General features: G+C 35.5%; 1 protein-coding gene across 2 annotated transcripts in view; it reads right to left on the bottom strand.

Moving 5' to 3' along the window:
• The window catches only part of LOC120419906 (potassium voltage-gated channel protein Shaw-like), a 266,231-nt gene that overhangs the window by 5,168 nt on the left and 237,761 nt on the right, over positions 1–23,302 (bottom strand). The window contains exons 6-9 of one of the 2 annotated variants that reach the window (XR_005605792.2): positions 21,887–22,105; positions 20,438–21,041; positions 20,226–20,372; positions 15,928–16,297 (exon numbers count right to left, since the gene is read on the bottom strand). Coding sequence is in view for 1 of the 2 variants with exons in the window: in XM_039582775.2 (XP_039438709.1) it covers positions 20,226–20,372; positions 20,438–21,041; positions 21,887–22,105 (970 nt within the window). In the remaining variant the exon portion in view is untranslated. The remainder of the gene's footprint in view (positions 1–15,927; positions 16,298–20,225; positions 20,373–20,437; positions 21,042–21,886; positions 22,106–23,302) is intronic. The other variant, XM_039582775.2, reaches the window with a different exon arrangement.

Genomic DNA, 23,302 nt, shown 5'->3' with positions numbered 1-23,302 from the left:
TTGAACTGATTCGCGTTCGAACAAAACCGTCGAAATTTTTTATATATATAGATTTATATATATATATATATATAGTTATACAAATATTAAAAAATAGTAACATTCAAAAGTTTATTAATTAAATTAAATTTTTAACTATTCTATTAGAATTTTTTAATTCAATCTGAATTTTGCATTTTTCAAAAATTTTAATGTTAAAAAAATCTGCTCAAATTAATTTATTTGTACAGCTTTTTTATACTGTAAATCCTCTACGTTTTCGCCATCCGACTTTTTATTTTGTATCTTTTATATGAATGAATCTTTGTATATTATTTTTATTGAAATGATCATGAAACTTTGTCCATTATTTTTATAGAATGTGCAGAAAATTTTCTATTTTTTCTGATTTTGGTTGTTCCGGGCAACAATCAAATTATCTAAGAAAATTTAACTGACCATTGTGAAACCCCCTACAGCGTGGTACAGACCCGTAATGCTATGCTATGCTATGCTATGCTAGTGCAGAAAATTTCCTAAAAGTTTTATTTTAACTTTTAAAATTTTATTAATGATCCAGAGGAATATTATATTTTATGCTATTTTGTATTTAAAAAATAACAATAGACTGATCATAAAAATATCATCTTAAAAATGCATTTGAACTGAAAAAAATGGTAAAATTTTGATTTTGCTTTTAAAATTATTGTTGAAATTTTGATAGACATTTTTTCTTTTTTTTTAAACCATATCTCTGTACCAGATTTTGCTCCACGATAAATTCAAGCCTTTTGTCTTAAAAAAATCGATAATTTAAAAACTAAGCAATTTGCGAGTAAATTTTTGCTTGTGAAAAATCAAATAATTAAAACAGGATTCTTTTTAGTGTGTGACTATTTTTTCTCGAAAGTCTTTTTTTTTTATTTAAAGGGTGTAAATAAATGAAAATAAACGTTTTTAGGCATGTTTCTATTGTGTGATTGACTCAGCACCACGAATTTGACAAAATTATCGTCAGAAAATGGGTTCGAAGGGGTTTCAAAATCTTTTGAGCACTTAAAAAAAGTCAGATTCTACAAAAGCTTTGGAAATCTAATTCAACAAAATATTTCAATTAAATGTTTACACTTTAACACTTAGAAATGACTTCGAGACATTGAGCCATTTTCTTTGAAGATATTTTGAATAATATTGTTTGGCTGAATTGAATAGGGTTGCATTTTGATGCAGTTGATAATTTTGTTTTATGGCATTTAAGATTTAACATATCGATATTACACTTGAGCAGTCAATTAATTTAATCAATCTTATTTTTTTTAAACCTTAGTTTCTTCAGTGAAATCAGTCTACGTCATCTCTGCCCCAAGCTACCAGCAACCGATTTTACCAGCATAAATTATTCATAAATTCACCACCCTTCTCCTTCCCTCCACTCTTGCCGCAAGCAGCGTGAGATGTATTAACTTATTAAACAATCGTCCTTGCTGCTGCTGCTTCATCATTAGGGTGCGCCACAAAAGCAAAAAGTTGAGCTAGATCGGATAGGCGGGCAGAATATCATAGTTTTATATCCACAGAAGCTCTCCTGAAAATTTCAGCCAATTCGGTTAAGAATTCGAGGTGCCCACTCGATTTCAATTTTGTATTAGATTTTGGATCCGTTAGTATGGGGAAAACGACACTTTTTACACTTTATTGTCCTAAAAATCCAAAATTGAACCAAATAAAATTCTGTGCGAGCTGTTTATAGATTTTTTTATGGGGAACAACTTTGTAGAACATCGCGAAACGATCTGAGCAGAACTGGCTTAGTTATAAGTGGTTTAAGTCAAGTGGTATTTCCAGGGTTAACCTCAGGATTAAAGTATAGCCTTTTTATCAAAACGGTCACTATGATCAAAGAAACAAAACTGTCTGACAGGTGAAAAACTTGTTTTCATTTGTTGGAAACACAAACTGAATTCGTGTCGAAATTGAGGTAAGTGTCGATAATTTCCGGAGGATTTGCAACCTTTTGACCATCAGTTCCTTCCTTCCTTTCTTTCTAGCCACGGTTATCACAGTAGGAGCTTATGGAAATGGAACAGAGTGCCAATTTAGGAGCGGGTTGGCAGTATGGCGGGAAAGGAGATTCGTATAAACCAACCTGGGCGAATGTTAGCCAAGACGACCGGTTCGCGAATACCGATGGGGGCAAACAGATCCAACCATCTCCACACAATGATGCAAAAAAAATCAAAGAGATCAGGACAGGTGCGCCGACTTTGTGGAGGCACGGAACCTTTTTCACCCCCAAAATGTTAACCCTTTCCCTTGGCGAGATAGGCTGCCCCCCATGTGCCCCCAACATACTCAGTCATAACCCGGCGCCGCTGGATCAGGATCGAGATGACCGGAGATGGCAGTTTTGTTTATGATTTCGTGTAATCAAAAGCAATAAAATTTTCAGAAAACGAAGCTCATGTAATTTTTTTTCTGCTACAAATTTTATAGATGAAAGCTCTTTTGATTTTTAATTAATCCAGATGTGAAAATTAAACGTTTTCAATGCGATGGCGTTACGCTTTGTATTTCGTCGATATCTTAATATAATATATATTGCTTAAGTTTGCAAAAAAAATATGTGTTGATCCAGAAAAATTAGCAAAATGCTAAACGGAAAGCCCTCGCATAAAAAGTTTGTTTTTAAAAAAAAAGGTCAAAGCTGCATATATTTGTATAATAAAAAAGTGACCCCAACCTGAGAAAAAAATATTTATTTCTTTTTTTATTTTCAATTATAATTAGTGTGTTAAACTATAAACAGAAATGAAACTGGATTGCTGTCATTAACGCACGGTTCCATCACGGCTTCGTTCCCGTGAGCTTCTTCGATGTTGGCCACGGTTAGTTCAAGGCTTCGGGTCGGGTTCACATTGGTCATATTGACCATCCGTTGAAAGTCGCCTAACTACTAATTTTTCTCTAAATTCGTCCGAGTTACGTTTCTGAGTTTGGGCCACACGGATCCCATATTGTGTGGAGATGGTTGGATCTGTTTGCCCCCATCGGTATTCGCGAACCGGTCGTCTTGGCTAACATTCGCCCAGGTTGGTTTATACGAATCTCCTTTCCCGCCATACTGCCAACCCGCTCCTAAATTGGCACTCTGTTCCATTTCCATAAGCTCCTACTGTGATAACCGTGGCTAGAAAGAAAGGAAGGAAGGAACTGATGGTCAAAAAGTTGAAAATCCTCCGGAAATTATCGACACTTACCTCAATTTCGACACGAATTCAGTTTGTGTTTCCAACAAATGAAAACAAGTTTTTCACCTGTCAGACAGTTTTGTTTCTTTGATCATAGTGACCGTTTTGATAAAAAGGCTATACTTTAATCCTGAGGTTAACCCTGGAAATACCACTTGACTTAAACCACTTATAACTAAGCCAGTTCTGCTCAGATCGTTTCGCGATGTTCTACAAAGTTGTTCCCCATAAAAAAATCTATAAACAGCTCGCACAGAATTTTATTTGGTTCAATTTTGGATTTTTAGGACAATAAAGTGTAAAAAGTGTCGTTTTCCCCATACTAACGGATCCAAAATCCAATACAAAATTGAAATCGAGTGGGCACCTCGAATTCTTAACCGAATTGGCTGAAATTTTCAGGAGAGCTTCTGTGGATATAAAACTATGATATTCTGCCCGCCTATCCGATCTAGCTCAACTTTTTGCTTTTGTGGCGCACCCTATTCATCATCCTTCCCAAAGTGGCGTCAAATTAGAATATGACTTGCTTGGCACAAGGCATTTAGTCTGGCGCGCCATGAAGTGGAAAAGTTTCGCGCGGTGGGCCATCTGCTGCCAACTTCCAACTTTACGGGATGCAACTCATCGTGAAAATGTGCTTGAAACAACACTGCAAAACTGTACTGCTCGGTACTACTGTAAAACTGTAATTACTCCGACAATGAGCGGCTCGGCTCTCTATGGGGGGGAAGGAAACCATTCGTAGCAAATGATTTCAGTCTAGAGGCCGGCCGAAACGAGAAAGTTTTGCCCTGCACCGCTGTTTCCAATTAAACAGTGGGACTGCTGAAACTGAAAGAAAAATAAAAAGCTACCTCACCGTGTGATGACCATCATCAAATCACTGGACAGAGCACGGACGAAAGCTCTTAAAAAATCGTAAAAATCGTCATTTTGCTGAGGAGCCGGCATGCAAAGCCACAATCATCATAAACTGAAAATCTCTTTGTGTTTCTACACGTTGAAGTTTAGTGGAGCATTGTCCGGGAAGGAAAAAAAGCTCGTCTCGAGGTACTTTCGTCGAGGACAGCATCGGAAACCACAAGGGGAGGGGAGATCCGCACAAAGGCAGCTCTAAAGATACAAAATACTAATGATTAAAGGCATAAAATATGAATGCATAAAAAGTAACTGGCCGCCTTTTATCTCCAAAGAGATTTTTGTACGCTGCACAAATGGGAGTACACTCAATTGTTTTTCTAATTAAAATATGTTTTTTAAGCAGTTTTAAATCTTTTTATAATTTTGAAAAATCTAGTTTGAATAGATTTATAACACAGAACATTGTAATTTTTTTCCAAACAAGATTAATTCAATTTTGGCGTATTTTAAACAGCTGAGATCATTCTCGAACATATATCTTTGAATTTGTGTATCTTTTCTTTTATTCGCCTCGCAACAGAACAGCTCTGCATGCTTTCAGAGTCATAAAGCTTTTGGTTTACAACCCACAGCCAAACGCCCTCCACCCTTCCTTCAGTGCGAGACAAACTGCATGTGGGGGGTGTGTGCGGTCAGGACCTCCCACCGGTTGGCTGTCAGTGTGTGACAGGGATTCACCATTCTCAGCCCTTTTGGCGGGAGATTTAGTAACGCTGAAACAATCTTGTTTCAGTCTTGTGATCAACCTGCTTACTGCACAGAGGGTTGAAAGGGATATAAAAATGGAGGTGTTCTGATGTTTTATTTTATCTATTCTTGAATCTGAGATATAGCAGAAGATAGATATTTTAAATTAATAAGTCTTTGAACAACAGTTTAAACTTGGCCAATTGACGAAAGAGTATATTTTAGGCTGTAATAAATATTTAAAGATTTGGCTATCCCCTTAAAAAAATTCACAAAAATCTGTACATACTATGTTATTCATTTTCCTTTTAAAGTGACATATTGCATTTCTGACATTTAAATTTATAAATTTATTCGTTCAAAATCAAAGGCATATGATTTTCTTGAAAGTTAAGCAGAAGAATCACTCTATTTAATTTACTTATTTTTTAATTTTCGTGAGGCTTTGTTTAAAAAATTCTTATGTCTAATGATCATACTGCATCATTAGTTTTCCCACGTTATTTTCAATACAATTTTACGGACTGATCATGAGCAAAAATCATATTTTAAAAATAGGGTGTTGAGTCTGATCTGAAAAAAAAAATCCAGTTCTGACTCGATTATCCGAAGTTCGATTATCCGAAAGTTTGTATCAGGGGTGACCAAAGTATGACCCGCGGGCCAAATGTGGCCCGCGAGTTTGTTTTTTGTGGCCCGCGGACCCATTTTGAATGATCATGTAAAATGGCCCTTTGACGCAAATGTAAATGATTTTATAACTTCTTAAAAATTAAGGTTAAGTTTATGCTTTTTTGTGAACCTTGTTAATATTGTGTTGGAAAATCTATCTTTTTAAAACAATGTAGCAAACACGTTTTAATGTGATTGAAAAGAGTAAATTTTGTCAAAATTTCCATCAAACATTTTTGGAAATGAATTATAAAACGTTCGAATTTGATTAAAGTAGGAAATTGTAAAGATATCTTAAATATAGGTTTATTATATTTCAAAAATCATTACGTACGATTCTTTATTATCTGGGCCTAAAACTTATTTTGCATTTAGAAACCTAGAAATTTGAGTTGCTATTTTTTTATTTTCTGATTTTAATAAATTTTAACCAAAAAGAAAGCTTTGTGTGCAAAAATATTTTCAAAAAATAGTTATTTTGTTATCTAATATTTAAATGACAATTTTTTTTAAATAAATACCTGAAATTTCAAAACACCTCAATTGATAGATAATTTTTTCAGTATTATAGAACGAAATTTGAAAAAAAAATCTCATTTGGCCCGCAATCTTATGTAGACATCAAATTTGGCCCGTCATTCAAAAACTTTGAGCACCCCTGGTTTGTATGGAACTTTGGATAATTGAATCAAGTAGATTTTTTTGGTGTTTTTTTATTTTCTAACTTTTAACATCAAATTTGAGTTCTGCGACCCCATTTCAGGTTTATTGCCTGTAAAATTAAAAAAAATACATTTTTTTAATATTTAATCATCGCCATTTCGGCCACCATCTTGGATTTAAAAAATCTGAATCACTTAAGAGCAGTTTACGAGTCATACTATCAAAAATAAGACAAAAACAAAAAAAAATCGTGATTAGATTATCAGAAGTGAAATTTTGCCAAGGCCTTCGGATAATCTAATCTGAACTGTACTTATATTGAGAAATTCTCAGAGATTTCGGTCATTCGATTTTTTTTGTGTACTTTTAATCTGGCTGAAACTTTTTTGGTATTATATAATTTTCCATACAAATTTCCGTTTTACAGTGTGGGTATCAAACCATAGGGATTTTTTTATACATTTCGAATGTAATAACAACATTTTTTGAAAATACTCAAAATTTTCACAAAACTACGTATTTTCGAAAAAAAAATACTCAAAATTTCAGTTTTTACAATATGAGTATCAAATGATCGGGATTTTTTCATACATTTCGAATGTAATAACAAATTTTTTTTGAAATACTCAATATTTTCACAAAACAACGTATTTTCGAAAAAAAACTCAAGATTTCAGTTTTTACAATATGGGTATCAAACGATCGGGTTTTTTCAAACATTTGTAAGTAGTTTTGTGAAAAATTTGAGTATTTAAAAAAAAATGTTGTTATTGCATTCGAAATGTATGAAAAAATCCCGATCGTTTGATACCCATATTGTAAAAACTGAAATTTTGAGTTTTTTTTTCGAAAATACGTTGTTTTGTGAAAATTTTGAGTATTTAAAAAAATGTTGTTATTACATTCGAAAGGTATAAAAAAATCCGATCATTGGATACTCATATTGTAAAAACTGAAATTTTGAGTATTTTTTTCGAAAATACGTAGATTTGTGAAAATTTTGAGTATTTGAATATTTGAAGTATTTTTTCGAAAATACGTAGTTTTGTGAAAATTTTGAGTGTTTTCAAAAGAAATTATTTTACATTCGAAATGTATGAAAAAATTCCAATCATTTGATACCCATATTGCAATAACAATAATTTTTAGTATTTTTTCGAGAAACATTGCATTTTCAAAATGCAGGAAAAATACGTATATTTGTGAAAATTTTCATGAAATTATAATTTTAATGGATAGCTGACATCATCCCGATTCCAAAACACTATAATTTTTTGATGTTTGCATGATTTTTCATACGATTATAGCCAATGTCTCCCATATAGCCAAAATCCCATAAGCTCTGTGCTTCAGTTAAGCACTGGACCGTGCTTAATCGAGGCAGCTGAACGAATCAAAACCGAGGCATGACTGTATTTTGCTTTTTTGAGCTATGTTGATACGACCCTTAGTTGCTGAGATATTGTCATGCAAAGATTTAAAAACAGGGTACCGTTGAAGTTATCTAAGTCTCACCCAAACAACCCACCATTTTCTGATGTTGATATCTCAGCAACTAATGCTCCGATTTTCAATGTTTAATTATGAAATAGTCGTGAAATTTTCCTATCTTATTGAAAACAATATTTTCATTTTTTTTATTCAAGGTTAAAATTTCAAAAGGGCTTAATATTGAATAATATTTATAGCCCTTTTGAAATGTTAGCCTTGATTTAAATTTTTTGAAATTATTGTTTTCGAAAAGATCGGAAAATTTCACGACAGTTTCATTTTTTAACAAAAATTTTCAAAAGATACAGATTTTTGAATTTTTATACATCATTTTTATATGGACAAACTAATGATGCAAAATGGCTTCTTAGAGCATAACAAAGGCACCAAAGAAGTTTCAGCTGGTTTAAAAAAAACGAAAATTAAACTAAAAAAAAATACACTTCCTAGAGAATTGCTGTATTGAAAAGGACAGAAAAATTCACAAAAAAATCATTGATTATCATTTCATCAGAGAAAAATATTTTTTCATATAATCAATCAGATTACCGACCAATAAAGTTCGAAAACGAAAATTGTAAAAAAATCTATCGGAGTTGCTTTTCTGAATAAATTAATATGAAAATGATGCATAAGGAAACTTAATTTAAATTTATTTTCAGACGTCAAATAATTGGATAGGGTTGACTAAGCGAAAAGATTTATCGATTACTCATTCAACGATGTGGCACATAATGGATCCGGACATCCGAATAACTACCTAAAAATTACTCCGAATAACTCTTACTAAAAATACATCCTTTACAATCTTACAAAAATATGCCAAAATCATTTTGAAGCATTACTTTTGAATTACTTAACAAAACTTTTTAAGACGGATAAAATGAGACTAACCCGGCTAAAATAGGTTAAGCCAGTGCCGATATAATCGAAAGACACATTTTCGGTGGGTCTAATAAGGAAGTTAATTTTTCGAGTGATTTTACAGAGAAAGGTAAACATGTTATTTGGCCACCCTGGTGCACAATCACTTTTAATTATGAAAGCATATTTCGGAGTAATAAACACAATTTATCATCCTTAAGCGTCTTCACAAATTTATCTGCTCACCATTCTCCTCATCCCCAAACTTGTTTCCATTTCAACCTCCCCCAAACAAATTCATTTCCCTAAAGGAAAAACCCGAGTGGTAGCGATATAAAAAAGTACGCGAAAAGCTCGAATCTGTTGCACCTCTCACGACTTTTCCTGACCACCTCAAAAAAAGAAGCAACGAGTCAAACCGCCCGGTCTAGTGGCAGACAGACACTACCGAACGAACGAACAACCAGCTCAGCCAAATTATCATAATTTATGCAAAATGTTTGTTTTCGATTTGCATAGTTTAAGGTGTGGGAAGGGGGAGGAGAAGGAGCAAGCTTTCAAGGCGGCACGTGACAAGCGTTCGTTAGAGAGCGGCCAAAGTTTGCAAGATTTGAAGGATTTCGGCTTTTTCGAGTTGGCTCGTCGTCGATTTTTCCTTTCTGCATGGGGAGAGAAGGAGCAAAGGCCAGAGGGCTGTTTGTTTGGAAAATGATCGAAGGGGGAAGGAGGAGTGTTTGCGAATCGACGACTCTTCCTCAACTTGTTAGAACTATTGCCCGGGTAGCACTATAGGTAGCACTATGGTAGCCTTATAGTAGTAGTACTATCACTCTTGTTGATTGATGAAAGGGACCATAAATAATCCCTTCATCAACGAGGAGTTGGGGTGTTGATGACACTCGCCTTTGCACTCTCGTTCCGCAAAATTCTGCTGTTCGAGAAGCTGTTTGAACAGGACTCGGATGTCCTGCCTGATGAACGGGGGTTGAAAATTTCCGATCTAACTTCCGCCCTCGTGTTCGAGAAGCTGCAGCCTGATGGCAATCGATCGTTCTGGAAAACTTTTACTACGGACGTGCTAACGGGAGAGCACATGATTTGCAGAGCCATTAAAAGGGATGAGTTTAATTACTCTGGTCACCGAGAGCAAATCCGTAATGGACGAGCTCATCATTTCGTTTGGAGCGATTTCAACTGGAAAATCTACTGATTGAGTTCAAACAGGGTTCAGATTGGGTTTGATATGACGAAGGTTAATCAACTTTCTAACATAGTTTTTTTTTATCTCGGTGCAATTTTTTCAGTTTTATGTTTAAATGAATGTTAAACCATAGTTTACTGAAAAGTTGTGAAGTTGCCTATCATCTTACCAGGGCTGCGGAGTCGGGTCATGTTTTAGACGACTCCGACTCCGACTCCGACTCCGGCTTTCTGAGTTAAGCCGACTCCGACTCCGACTCCGGCTCCGGCTTTCAGTTTCATACGACTCCGACTCCGACTCCGACTCCGGCCTGCCAACTCTAGCCGACTCCGACTCCGACTCCGACTCCAGCTTTATACAAATTGTTGACTCCGACTCCGACTCCAACACTAACACAGTATTAAAAATATCTAAAATTTTTGTTAAATAAAATCTCCATTCCTCTAACTATCCCCCACCTATTAGATATTTTGAAGGTTATTTTGCAACTTTCCTTCAGTAAACATAGTCGATTCTTTAAGCACCTGCAAACTCTGTTCACAACTTAGAATTAATCAGCTGTTCAAAGGTAGTCCACATCTCAGCTTAAAATAACTTCACACAAGTAATGCTTTAACAACGAAATAAATTAAATGAAATGAAAAGTATTAATAACATCACTCACATGTTCAGCTCACACATGCGCGTATACCGATCAACGATATTTGTAAGGATCCACACTTTTAGATTTTTGTAGAGAAATAGTAAACATTAAGGAAATCGACACATTTAACATATTCAATGATGATTCCAAAATTAGTTGCAACTTATTTTTGATATTTTTTGTCAGTTTCAAATATTTACAACACGACTCATTGTTTTTTTTTTATTATTTATATACAAAATGAGCATGTTGAGTTCCAAGTAATAGATTGATATAGGGGAAATTCTCGTATGTTTGGCAGGGTAAGCACTCGCTCCTAACTCCATCCAATTTGCTGATTTTTACTATTTATACAACTAATTTTGCAAAACTGTTCATAGAAACTTGTTTGCACACATCCTGTTGAGCTATTTATCACTAGATTTCAGTTGAAAACGCTTTATAGGAGCTGTAATTGAACATCAATGTGCTGATATAGAGGAATTGTATGCGGTTGCCTTCTCGGTCCTAACCAGGTCCCAGTACCGAAAAGGACCTAATAAAAATAATTTTATGAAAAAAAAAAAAAAATAGAGGAATTGTATGCGGTTGCCTTAATAGTTGATATTCCCAAATGTGTTCCCAAATGAACCGGTTAGGCTAGGTTCACCTATAAACTTGGTTCGGCTTAAGCCTCCCTTTGTGGTTCAATCCTGGTTCAGTGAACCATGAACCATGGCTTAAGCCAAGCTAACCAGGCTAATGAAAACCATAGGAATAATGCACTGTGTAACAAATATTATAGTGTAACAATGTTACAATGTAACATTCATTACACCGTAACATAAGTTACACCGTAACATTGTTACACCGCATCATTCGTTACACCGTAACATTCGTTACACCGTAACGTTGTTACACCGTAACGTTGTTACACCGTAACGTTGTTACACCGTAACGTTGTTACACCGTAACGTTGTTACACCGTAACGTTGTTACACCGTAACGTTGTTACACCGTAACGTTGTTACACCGTAACGTTGTTACACCGTAACGTTGTTACACCGTAACGTTGTTACACCGTAACGTTGTTACACCGTAACGTTGTTACACCGTAACGTTGTTACACCGTAACGTTGTTACACCGTAACGTTGTTACACCGTAACATTGTCACACCTCAACATTCGTTACACCGTTACATTGTTACACCGCAACATTCGTTACACCGTTACGTTACGTTACCGTGACATTCGTTACACCGTAATAATGTTACGGTGTAAGATTGTTACGGTGTAATGAATGTTGCGGTGCAACAATGTTACGGTGTAACAATGTTACGGTGTAAGATTGTTACGGTGTAACAACGTTACGGTGTAACAATGTTACGGTGTAATCATACAACGGTGTAACAATGTTACGGTGTAATCATACAACGGTGTAACAATGTTACGGTGTAACAATGTTACGGTGTAACAATGTTACGGTGTAACAACGTTGCGGTGTAACAATGTTACGGTGTAACAATGTTGGGTGTAACAACGTTACGGTGTAACAACGTTACGATGTAATGAATGTTGCGGTGTAATGAATGTTGCAGTGTAACAATGTTACGGTGTAACGAATGTAACGGTGTAACGAATGTTGTGTAACAATGTTATGGTGTAATCATACTACGGTGTAACGAATGTTACGGTTTGAGCATACTACGATGTAACAAAGCTTGCCGTTTACCTTAACACTCTTTGATCAGTTTCAAGCCAGGTTCAAGCCAATGGTTCAATTTGGCTAGCCTCGCCTGGTTTGAACCAAATGAACCATGGCTCACGGCACTCAGTGAGCCTGAGCCGACGATGCTTGCCGACGTGTGGTGTGAACCTGAACCAGAAAAATGAACCTAGCCTAGCCGATGGCTTAGGCTCGTGGGAACACTGGTTGATAATTTGATGGACAATTTTACCAATCTTTCAAAAACGTCATCATTTTAGTTAAGTACTGATAGTGATCCTTTGTTTTTGTGAAATTTGGTGAAATTTGAATTGAAAGAACACATACTTACAAGCATAAGAAAGGAGTCATGCATCAACTGAATATTCAAAAAAATAGTGCACAACCAAAATTGTTTATAATTTTATGAGTTATGAAACTACAAACATGGGTAAAAGAGGGGAAATTTATCATTTACTGATCATATTGAAATAACACAGAGCTATCCAATCAAATTGAAAATGCTTCAAAAACATAATGGCATCTGATATATCTGTTTAACTAACACATAAATTAACTGAAAAAAAATTATTACGTGGTTTTAAAAAATTAGGTATATAAAAGTTTTGTAAATTAATTTCCATTATAACAAAAACTGAACAATAAAAAAATTTATAAATTCAATTGAATTTAAGATAACTCCGACTCCAGCTCCGACTCCGGGTTTATCAGAAATATTCGACTCCGGCTCCGACTCCGACTCCAGCTCATAAAATTTAGCCGACTCCGACTCCGACTCCGACTCCAGCTATTCGAGTTTTGACGACTCCGACTCCGACTCCGACTCCAGGTCCCCAAAAAGACCCGACTCCACCGACTCCGGCTCCGACTCCGACTCCGACTCCACAGCCCTGCATCTTACATTTTTAAAGTAATTAATTGAGTAGTGAAATCTAAAATAATTGCTTAGTCAAAAGTAAAGTCAAAACTAACAAAAATAAGAAAAATACAAACGTTCTGCAAAAACCTATGCTTCAATTTTAAGGAGAGAAGTAAAAGTCAATGATGAGAAGTAAAGTAAAAAACTGTGAAAACTAATATTCAAATTCAATCGTTTTTTTTTTAAATGAATTTCAAGGTTTGTTCCCAACTTTATTAACGTGAAGACTAACATCATTGCCATGATTTTTCGTTCAAAGATATAACTTTTGCGCCCCTATCAATTTTTTTTTACAAAATTCCTTCTACATGTTGTTTAGAATACTGCCCTACACATGCTGATTTTTTTGGTAACGATTATCCCATTCCTTGCGAAATTATGGAAATCGTCATTAATTAATGATTGCCAACTAGGACTGTACCACAAAATTATATAATTGACAATTGATTTAGATCAAAAATTCCTTCAATGGCTTCAAGAAGGCAACAACCGGCACATGTTGATTCATTTTGGTGCAGAAATTCGTTGAATTTAATGAGAAACAGAGCATTTTTGAGTGATGATCAATTTTCTTCGAAAATTATCAACGACTTCACCTTAATTGTACGATGGTTCATGGTCGAGGAAGTTGATTTTTGATAGCAACTGACATAAAAAATAGATTTATTTTTGTTACTGCAGAAAAATCTGATTTTTTTAAATTTCGTATATCCTGAGATTTTTAATTTATTTTGGCCAATTTTTCTTAGAATTTCTTTGAAATTGTTTGTGTTTCGATTTAGCATTTCGCCAGACGTAAAAAAATAACCAGTTTTGGAACATTTTCGATTTTTGATAAATGTTTCTATGGAACAGTATTGACAATTTCAATCGAGAGCTCTTCAAATTTTATATCCAAGCATTAAAAAATCTTTAGTTTTTTCACTATAAGATGTGTTTTTGTGGATAAAAAAAGCAAATTTTTTAGCTATGGGAAATAACGGACGTTTTGTTTTTCGTTAGGTTTTAAATAAAAAAAAATATTCCTGGAAAATAATGAAAATTCATTAAAAAATCATTTTCATGAATTTTTTCGTTTTCGAAAAAAAAACCATTCTTAGGTTATACATTTAAAAAAAAATTAAGTCCTCGTTCAACTCTGAAAAAAAGGTGGTTTAAAAGTCCGTGAAAAATGGACATGCGTTGGGTGCCCCAGTGTCAAGGGGTTACATACATGTAGAAAATTACAAAATTTCATATTACAAAAAAATTATTAAATCCACTTAAAAGATGATTTTCAATCACTCCTGAAAGTTTCATGGAGATATGTCATGATTAAACTAAGTTAGAGACGATTTAAACTCAGAATTTTGCCATGCGCAAAGCGAACTGTCGAACTTTGTGAGCGTTTTTCTCTGAACACCGCGTTGATTTACGGGTGCCACGATATCTCGAGATGGGATGGACCAATTTGGCTGAAATTTTGGGTGAAGACTCCCAAGACATATCCCGTGTGCATGACGAAGCCCGATTTTGAAATTTTGAATTTTCAAAAAATACAAAAATCAAAAACTGGCGATTTTTATATGAAAAACAGAAAAATATTTTTATCTTTTTTTAAAATAAAGTTTTTGAAAATCGGCCTTCATCATGCACACGGGACCGGTTTAACGAGTCTTCACCAACATTTTGAGCCGATTTGGTCGAAGCAATGTTGAGATATCGTGGCACCCGTTTTTTGAAACTGCTAACTTCAAATCGTCAGCTGTGTGCTATCTTGTGACAACGATCATTCAGTTCTATTCGAGAAAATCGATTTTTAAAGTTTGATGATAAATATTTTCAAAACTATGAATGATAGAACCAAACCTTTTGAAGCAATCGGTTCGTATACTATCGCTTAACAAACGCTCCAAGTTTCAACTTATTTGGTTACACCAGTTAAAAGATACAGTAAATTATGTAACAAAATATCTGAAAAGCACGTGTCACAAGTGTGTTTCGAAAGTAAAATTGTACTACGTGTCACAAGTGTGCACAGAATTCCCATACAAACTAAAATAGACATAAATCAATAGTTTAACCGACTTAATCAGTATATTTTCAAAAACAAAAGATTGCATTGCTTTTAGAAAGTGTTATCAACATAAATTTGTGAAAAACAAGACAAATTTTCCACATTTTCCAACAACATGTATGACGTGTCACAAGTGTGCACAATAATTTTGATGATAAATTGGTCTATGTCACAAGTGTGTATTGCGATATCCGGGAAACGGAAGCGAGTTTCCAAAATCGGGTTAAAGCATCTTGTAGTGTTTGTTAAGTATAGCAAAACGTCATCATTAACTCATTTTCGACCAAAATGGTCTATGCCACAAGATAGCACACAGCCGACGAAATAGCTATATCTCGGCAATGATACAACCAAATGTCTTCAAATTTATTTTGTAAATAGATGAAAATGTATATTTTAATGCCCTGAAAACAGATTTTGAAAAAAGTTTAAGTGTGTGTTCAAACCAACCTCTGACATTTTTGCCGATTTACATGTATGTAACCCCTTAAGGAATATCAATTAGAAATTGTTTTTTTTTTCATTATCATTAAACACCTCAAAACTGAACTCGTTTTTAAACAAATTCCTCAAGTGACCACGTGACAATCATCAGCAAAATTTACACTAGCACAAGTAACATCAAACACTGAAAACTGTAGAAAAATTCTAGGACCAACAAACCATAAAAAAATACCTGTAGTAAAAAAGTGATGTTTTTTATCGCAATAAAGAGAGAGAGTGATACACAACAATATCAGGTAGCGCGTAATAAAAAAGATATAAAAAGGTGTAATACAGCAGACTACATTTCAACAGGACGCAAAAGCACAGTAACGGAAGTGAAAGCTTCAGGAGGGGTGTACTCAGCAAGTTGAGAGAAAGAGTTTATTTACCTGCGCTTCCGTGCGGTGAGTTCAGTTGATTCCATGATGAGGTTTTCGGTGAGACCAGTCATTAAAGACACAATCACGTGGCACCCATTAAGAGGATTTTGATCAATTTTCCAAAAAGCATTTTAAGTCATGGTGGCATGACATCATGGTTCCAGAACGTCCCAGAACGTCCCCCGTTGGTGGCCATCAATTTCCATTAAAGTGAGAAGAGGTTGATGCTGAACGTCCAGAAGGTCGGGAGAGGCAGAGGCAGAGGCAGAACAGAGAGCATAGAGCAAAAGGCAACCAAACTGAACAGAAAGCTTGAAGAAGGTGCCCATTTGCGGTTGACGTTGACAGCGAAAGACCTACAGATTATCGTCCCATCATGCTGGAGAGAGAGAGAGAGAGACGGGACGAGGACGATTTTGTGATTGTTTGGTTTTTCGAATCGGCAATCGATGGTGATTGAAGCGAGTGTTGTTTTTTTTTGTTTGTTTGTGAGTGTGTGTAAGTGTTGGGAAACAAACCGAGAAGTAGAGAGAAAAAGAGAAAACACGTTTGGAAGGGTTGATAAGAAAGAGAATAAGAAATAAATTAGGAGAAGGGGAAAAAGCACTCTTACAAAGTAAGCATTTCTACTGTATAACAAACTTCTAACTACCAGCAGTAGAAAAAATATTTGGGAGTTATGTTGCATGGAATGGACTCCGGGAATATGTATCGTTATTCTCTCAAATATACTAGCAATTTTGTTAAAATAAATCATATATCAGCAATTTTTCTACGATCGTGTGCATTTTTTTTTTTTGGCTCAAATTTTGTGGGAGCTATTCCCAATGACTAAAGATTGGTTCAACCATACAAGCCTAGGCATAAGAAGTTGGGTGGGGACTTTGAAAATAAAACAATGTAAAAGTTTGGGTGAGATTTCAACTTTATCTAAAAAAAACCTCAGCTCTCAACTTTGTCTCTATGGCTTGTGGGTTTTTGTCTTCCAAAATACATCAAAATTTAAAAAAATACGAACATTGGAAAAATTAATATCGGCAAAAAAAAAAACTTTCTGCCTTTATACCTACAACTTTGGTGAAGACACCAAATCGATCAGAAGTTGTTTTTAAAAGATACAGATTTTTGAATATTTACTTACAATTTTTTGAACAGCTGTCAAAATTGTTTGGAGGCATGTATGGGTAATCCACACAAAATAGTTTGCTGTAGAAGGCCTTGTTGAACATAAATAAAGTTTACTTCGATTAAATATTGGTGTACTGCCCATGTTCGCATAAATGTCCCATATGCAAAAATAGCATGCTGAGAAAAACGCATTTAAAGTTTGTCCCATACATAAGGCTTCGTGTTAATTTTTCACGAAAAAACTGGATTTCTTCCTGATTTCTAGAACAAAGTACTGGATGTTATAGGCTCTTTTGAAAGAGTACACAATTTTGAACCAAACTGCATCAATAACTCGAAATCGATGAAAATGCATATGGGACATTTATGCGATCAGGGGCAGTGTAGTGCTCTAGCCAGCAATGTGCAATTCTAAACAGATTTTAAATTTTGAAAAAAAAAAAGATGTTTTTGTATGGAAAATATCGATCATTTGCATTAAATTTCAAAATTTAATTCTGAATGAAAATGAGTCGACAATTGTTAATTTTGAAAAAATACACCGATGTCAAGTTATTCTGATCCGCTGAACCAAGTTTAGTTCGCATTGCAAAAGAAAGATGACATTATGACAATCAAACGATGTCCTTCACAGTTCTCTTAAATCGGTTAAATCATTCGGAGAGTTTTTTTTTGTTCATATTTAGATTGATTAAGTCAGCATAATTTAATATCGTCAGCAGGATAAAAGTTTCTAAATTATATAAAAAACATATATACATTATCGAAAAACTGTTAACGTAGAATTGTTCTCATAGAGTTTAACACAGTGTTTCTCAACCGGTGAGGAATTCCCCCCTGGGGGGGAATTTGACCATTTTTGGGGGGGAATGAGGATGTATCATAAATCGAATTTATTTAAACATGTATTGCTTTCTTTGTAAATTTCATGTTTACAAATAAGTTTCAACGTTATTTAAAATATTTTTGTACATTTTCACAGTTTCTAACAAGTTTTACTTGAGTTCACGGCATATTTCAAAAATTTATAAATAAGTTTTATTTTTTCAAGCGATCACTTTCACTTCTGGAAGTTATAACATGGTTTAGGTAATGCATGAGTGGTTCTTGAAATACTAAAACAGATTTGCTTTAAATAATTCTCGATATTTTCAATTCCAAAAAGAACACCAGATGTTATTTGGGGTTTTGAGAGAGATTTGTCAAATGAAATTGTTTTATTTCTTATTGAATTGAACGTTGAGATTTTTTGTAAGGTTTTGATGAATACTGTAATGAATATCAAAAGTTACAAGAAATAATTGTTTTAGAAAAGAATGTTTCAACTTTAATGTTTCTTTTTGTTAAATTTTCATGGCATGAAACATTATCAGTGCAACAAAAAGATTATTAAAAATAAATAATTAATTTGTTTATGAAATTATGTAATACTTTAGAGTATTTCTCATGTATTACATGATTTGTTTATTCTCAGTAAGAAAATTTGATTTGTTTGATTAAATTTTGATATTCATGCATTGATACCAACAAGTTTAACATCATTGGAGGAGGTAGGGGGGGGGGGGAATGAGGCTCTTAAAAATTAGTCAAGGGGGGAATGGAACGAAAAAGGTTGAGAAACACTGGTTTAACAGCATCTTCTTACCTGTTGAAGAAGGTGACATTGGGTTAAATGAATCTAAAATGATGCTCGGATACAAAGAATGGATCAAAATAAGTCATCCAACAGTGTTTCTTGTTCGGGTGAATCGTATTGCTACATATGCTATGTAGAGATTTTCAAACATTTGAGTACTTTTCGAGCAATTCCACCAAAGATATTTAAAAGTTTATTTATCGAGAGTTTATTTTTGGCCAAAAACGTACCTTAACTTTAGACAGTTGCCATAATGACAGAATTTGTTCTAGGAACGAGGTTTTTTAAGCAAAGTTTTCTTATAATTTCCTCTACACAGCCCTTAAATCAGATGTAAGTTTTATTGAGAAGAACCTGAGAAAATGCAAAATCCGTAAAAAAAATAATTTGGCTCAATGTCACCCCCACTGAGGTACAAAGAATCATTGAACAGTAAGGTCTGAGCCTTACTTTACATTCAAAATATTTTTATCAATTTGTAAAAAGTAGCTTAAAATAATCTATCTCAGATACCAACTATAAAATAATATTTTTTTTCAGCAGGGTTGCGAATGAGCGAGCGAGCCCGAAGCTGTGCTCGCTCATTCATGAGCATGAGGACTTGCCAAGTAGCTCGTGCTCACTCCTGCTCATCGCATTCTCTCGCGTTCAATGAGCGCTCATCTGCAAAGTAGGTAGATTTTATGTATGGTTGAAGAACCTTGCACAGGCCAATTGGATTGCCAAATTTGAAGCTCACTTCAAGTTCCTGAGATAATTTCATCACGAAAAAAAGGCTCGTATTCGTCTAATGTTTTCAGCTTAGCTCATTTATTTCAGAGTTTGAGAATTTAAAAGACTGGTTGTAACTTTCTAATTTAAACTAAACTTTCAGTGAACGACATTTTAAGGATAGTATAATCCAGCCGCCATTTTTCAAATGATACAACCTCAAAGCTCTGCTGAATAGAAAAGTTATTATCTTATACTCGTATCAGGTAAAACATTACCGCTGATTTTGCTCAATGAGCAAAACATGAGCGTGAGCGATGAGCATTTGCGCTCATACAATATATGAGAAAACATGAGCACGAGCAAACGTGAGCTAGCTCGCGTACCGCTCCTTCTCACGAATGAGCGAAAAATGCTCGCTCATGAGCGCATGAGCGCTCAAAATCCCAACACTAATTTTTACAGTAAAAACTTCAATATTTTTATAAACGTGTTTTTTTGAGTAATCAAGGCATTTCTCAATCACAAGTTACATTTGAATTAAAAAAATTGAGAGGCCATTCGTTATGACTGCTTATAGAGCAACCTAAATAGTTTTGCAAGATGTCAATTATTTTATTGAGAAATAAAAACTTTATCTGACTTATACATTTTTACAAATATCTGGTTAACCAAAATTGCTAGTATTTTTATTAATTTGAAAAGATCCAACTGGCCATTCCAACAAAAGCATAAGGGTTCATCAATTTAAAGCCGAAAACTAAAACAAAAGAAAAAGCCACAAGTGAAAAGCTAACAATCTCGGGATATTTCTCTCAGCAGTGCAGCTTACCCATCTTTGGCAGGATGACGTCCTTGGTGATGGTGCGGTTGGCGTTCATGCGGCGGATAGTTTGATCCATGCTTCCGGTGCTGGGCGCGTTGGAAGAGGGAAGCTTGCCGGATCCGGCGTTAACGCACTGCCCTGGCCCACCTTGACCTTTAAACGAGAAATATGGTTATTGATCTTTGTGGGGTTCAGCGGGGGGTGGTTGCGACACTCACCTGGCACCCTCCGCGGCTGGGTCAACTCGATGGGGCAGACCCGGCGCCGTCGCTTGGGCAGTTTCGCCCGCGCTTGGGTGTGCGAGTAGTACATCGTAAAGTTGCTCACGATGACGGGCACGGGCAGGGCAATCGTCAACACACCGGCCAACGCGCACAACGCTCCCACGAACATCCCGATGTAGGTCTTGGGGGTCATGTCCCCGTAGCCCACGGTGGTCATCGTGACCAGCGCCCACCACAGCCCCAACGGGATGCTGTTGAAGTCGTTGTGCGGGTTGATCTGTATCCGCTCGGCGTAGTACACCAAGCTGGCGAATATCACGATGCCGAGCACCAGGAAGAACACCAACAGGGTCAACTCCTTGGCCGAGGCGCGAAACGTCTGGATCAGGATCTTCAGCCCGGACGAGTGTCGCGTCAGCTTGAACAACCGCATGATACGGATGATGGAGAAGAACTCGAGGATGTCGGCGTTCTCCAGGTGGGACGCGAACCGCTGCAGGATCAGATCGATGAAGAAGCTGAGCGTCGCGATGTAGTCGATGATATTCACAGATGAGGTGATGAACCGCAGCTTGCTCGGCGACGAGATGAACCGCACCTGGTTTGAGTTGGGAGGATTTGGTATATTAGTAATGAGATTTTGAAAGGAACTGAGATACAAACTTGTTCTAAGCATAGTTTTAACCTCGAATAAACTATTATTTTGGACCTTTCCCAATTTTCAATTTAAAAAATCCGATTCGGTGTCCGTACCGATTCAAATCCAATACGACCTTTTTCGACCGACCAGGGCAAAAAAAAAACTCATAAAGCATTCATTTCAATCCCATAGTAAATATTTGATTATTTATAGTTTGATTCGAACACGGTCGGTCAGTCAGTGGGACAGCAAACAAAAAAAAAACATTTTTTTACTCCCATCGTTTTTCGGCCTGACTGCGTACCCGCGCGCGCAATATCATCATTCCTCTCTCCCAAAAACCTTTGAATATAAAACTGCGAAGGCTCAAGCCTAACAAGCAAAAAAAACAAAATTCGAGACCCAACCCAGCAAATAGAAGGCTCGTCGCGGAAGCTCCCCCAGCTTGGCCGTACGGCCAAAATGGCAAACAAATCAGTCGAACGAGAAAAAAGCTCCAGAAAATCCTATTTGTAGGACTCGGAGGAAAAACACAACATCAAATGCCGGATCGAAACCGATTTGAATGCCTGCCTCGTGAGTGTGTGTGTTTGGGGATTCGTTATTTAGGGTCTCTCGGCGCCGGGCAGAGCTTTCGAAGGTCAACCGGCAAAAGCTTCTCCGACGAGGAATAAATCAAAGGCCAAAGCCAAAGCAAATAGCGGGGAAAAATCCCCATGATGACTGCCGGGAAAAAGTCAACCCCGGGAAAAAGTCTACGACGGTTTGGCAAGTTTGTGAGGGTCGGGTCCAAATTAAATTACCATGATTTCGAACGTAAACCAAGCGTTGCAGACACACTCGATGTAGAAGAACGCGACGTGGGCGTTCGTTTGCGTTTTGTCCAGCACCCAGGACGTGTTCTGGCTCGCCGTCTTGACCGTGATGTTCCGGATGTACGGCACCCGCATGTCCGGGTGCGTCTTCAGGCAGAATGATATGATCGATACGCAGATGAAGAATACTGATATGATGCCGATTATCTGCGAAGGTAAGGAGAGAGAGAAAGCAGCAATTAGTTTAAGTTTAATGTAAATAATTTCCGAGGTATATTTAGAGTTAAGACGCATGGCAATGTGTATTTTCCAGGTTTTAAATAGTTTGTTCAATGCAAAGTGCTCTTCATTCAGATATTTTTTTCTGATTTTTTTTTCGCTCCAGTTTAAGCTCGATTGTGTTCAATGGATAGAGTTAAATGAAAAAAAATTATATTAAAAATAAATATAACCATTTAAATTCTCGTGATTTTGAAAGGCTACGTCTAGATCGACGTATAATAGATTGGTCCCATTTAGCAATCATTAGCATGCTTGTCAATATTTATGTAACTGTGGTATTTAGTTTAAGGCTCACATTAAGGTGAATCAGCCAAATTTATAAGTGTTGATATGAGCAATCATTTTAGTAAATTTCTCCAAATTCTGTTTTCATATTTCAAATTTCAAGTTAATAGAAAAATAGCATTTCATGCTCTCAAAATATTAGAGTTTTGCATTATTTTTTCTTAAATTTTAATAAAGCTATAATTTTTTTAATCTAAATGTTTTATAAAAAAATGCATTTGAAACATAATTATTTCATTGCAAAACCTTCGAATGGAAAAAAGTTCGAAAATGGACTATAGGTTAAACGGCAAAAACGCAAGCAAGTTGCTATCAACCGTTTTACAAAAAAATAGTTTAAATATTAAAAATTAGAAAATTAAATGGAGTTAGGAGCAAGAGCAATTTCAAAAAAAAAATCAATTTTTTTTCTATTTTTTTTTGACTTATGAAAATATTTTGAATTTTTTTTTCATTCTCTTCAAAGAAATTTTGTTTAATGGATGTAGTATTTTTGTTTCTTTTCAAAGATAGCCTATTCTTGTTTAAATCATTTTGTGAGTTTTTTTTTTTCAATAAGACTGATATATCTTTTTTGTATTGTCGAAATATTTTTGTGAGTATTTCCGTTTTAAAATTTTGGACCACCCGCCATGAGATTTGAACCTGGGAACTCATGCTTGTGAGTCCAGCGCACTCCCAATTGATCATCACACGGTTCGTTTCCTACGTTTCTCTTGTGCTTTTTTTTTAATTTCAAGCACATCTGGGACATTTAAAAAAAATAAAAACCAAATTTTGACCTTGTGACATTCGACTTTTTCTCCATTTGACCTCATGTCTTTTGACCTTTTGTCA

Source organism: Culex pipiens, unplaced genomic scaffold (genome assembly GCF_016801865.2).
Source record: "Culex pipiens pallens isolate TS unplaced genomic scaffold, TS_CPP_V2 Cpp_Un0005, whole genome shotgun sequence".
NCBI classification, from domain to species: domain Eukaryota; kingdom Metazoa; phylum Arthropoda; class Insecta; order Diptera; family Culicidae; genus Culex; species Culex pipiens.
The sequence above is the reverse complement of the archived record's forward strand: the minus strand, read 5'-3'. Positions and strand labels throughout refer to the sequence as shown.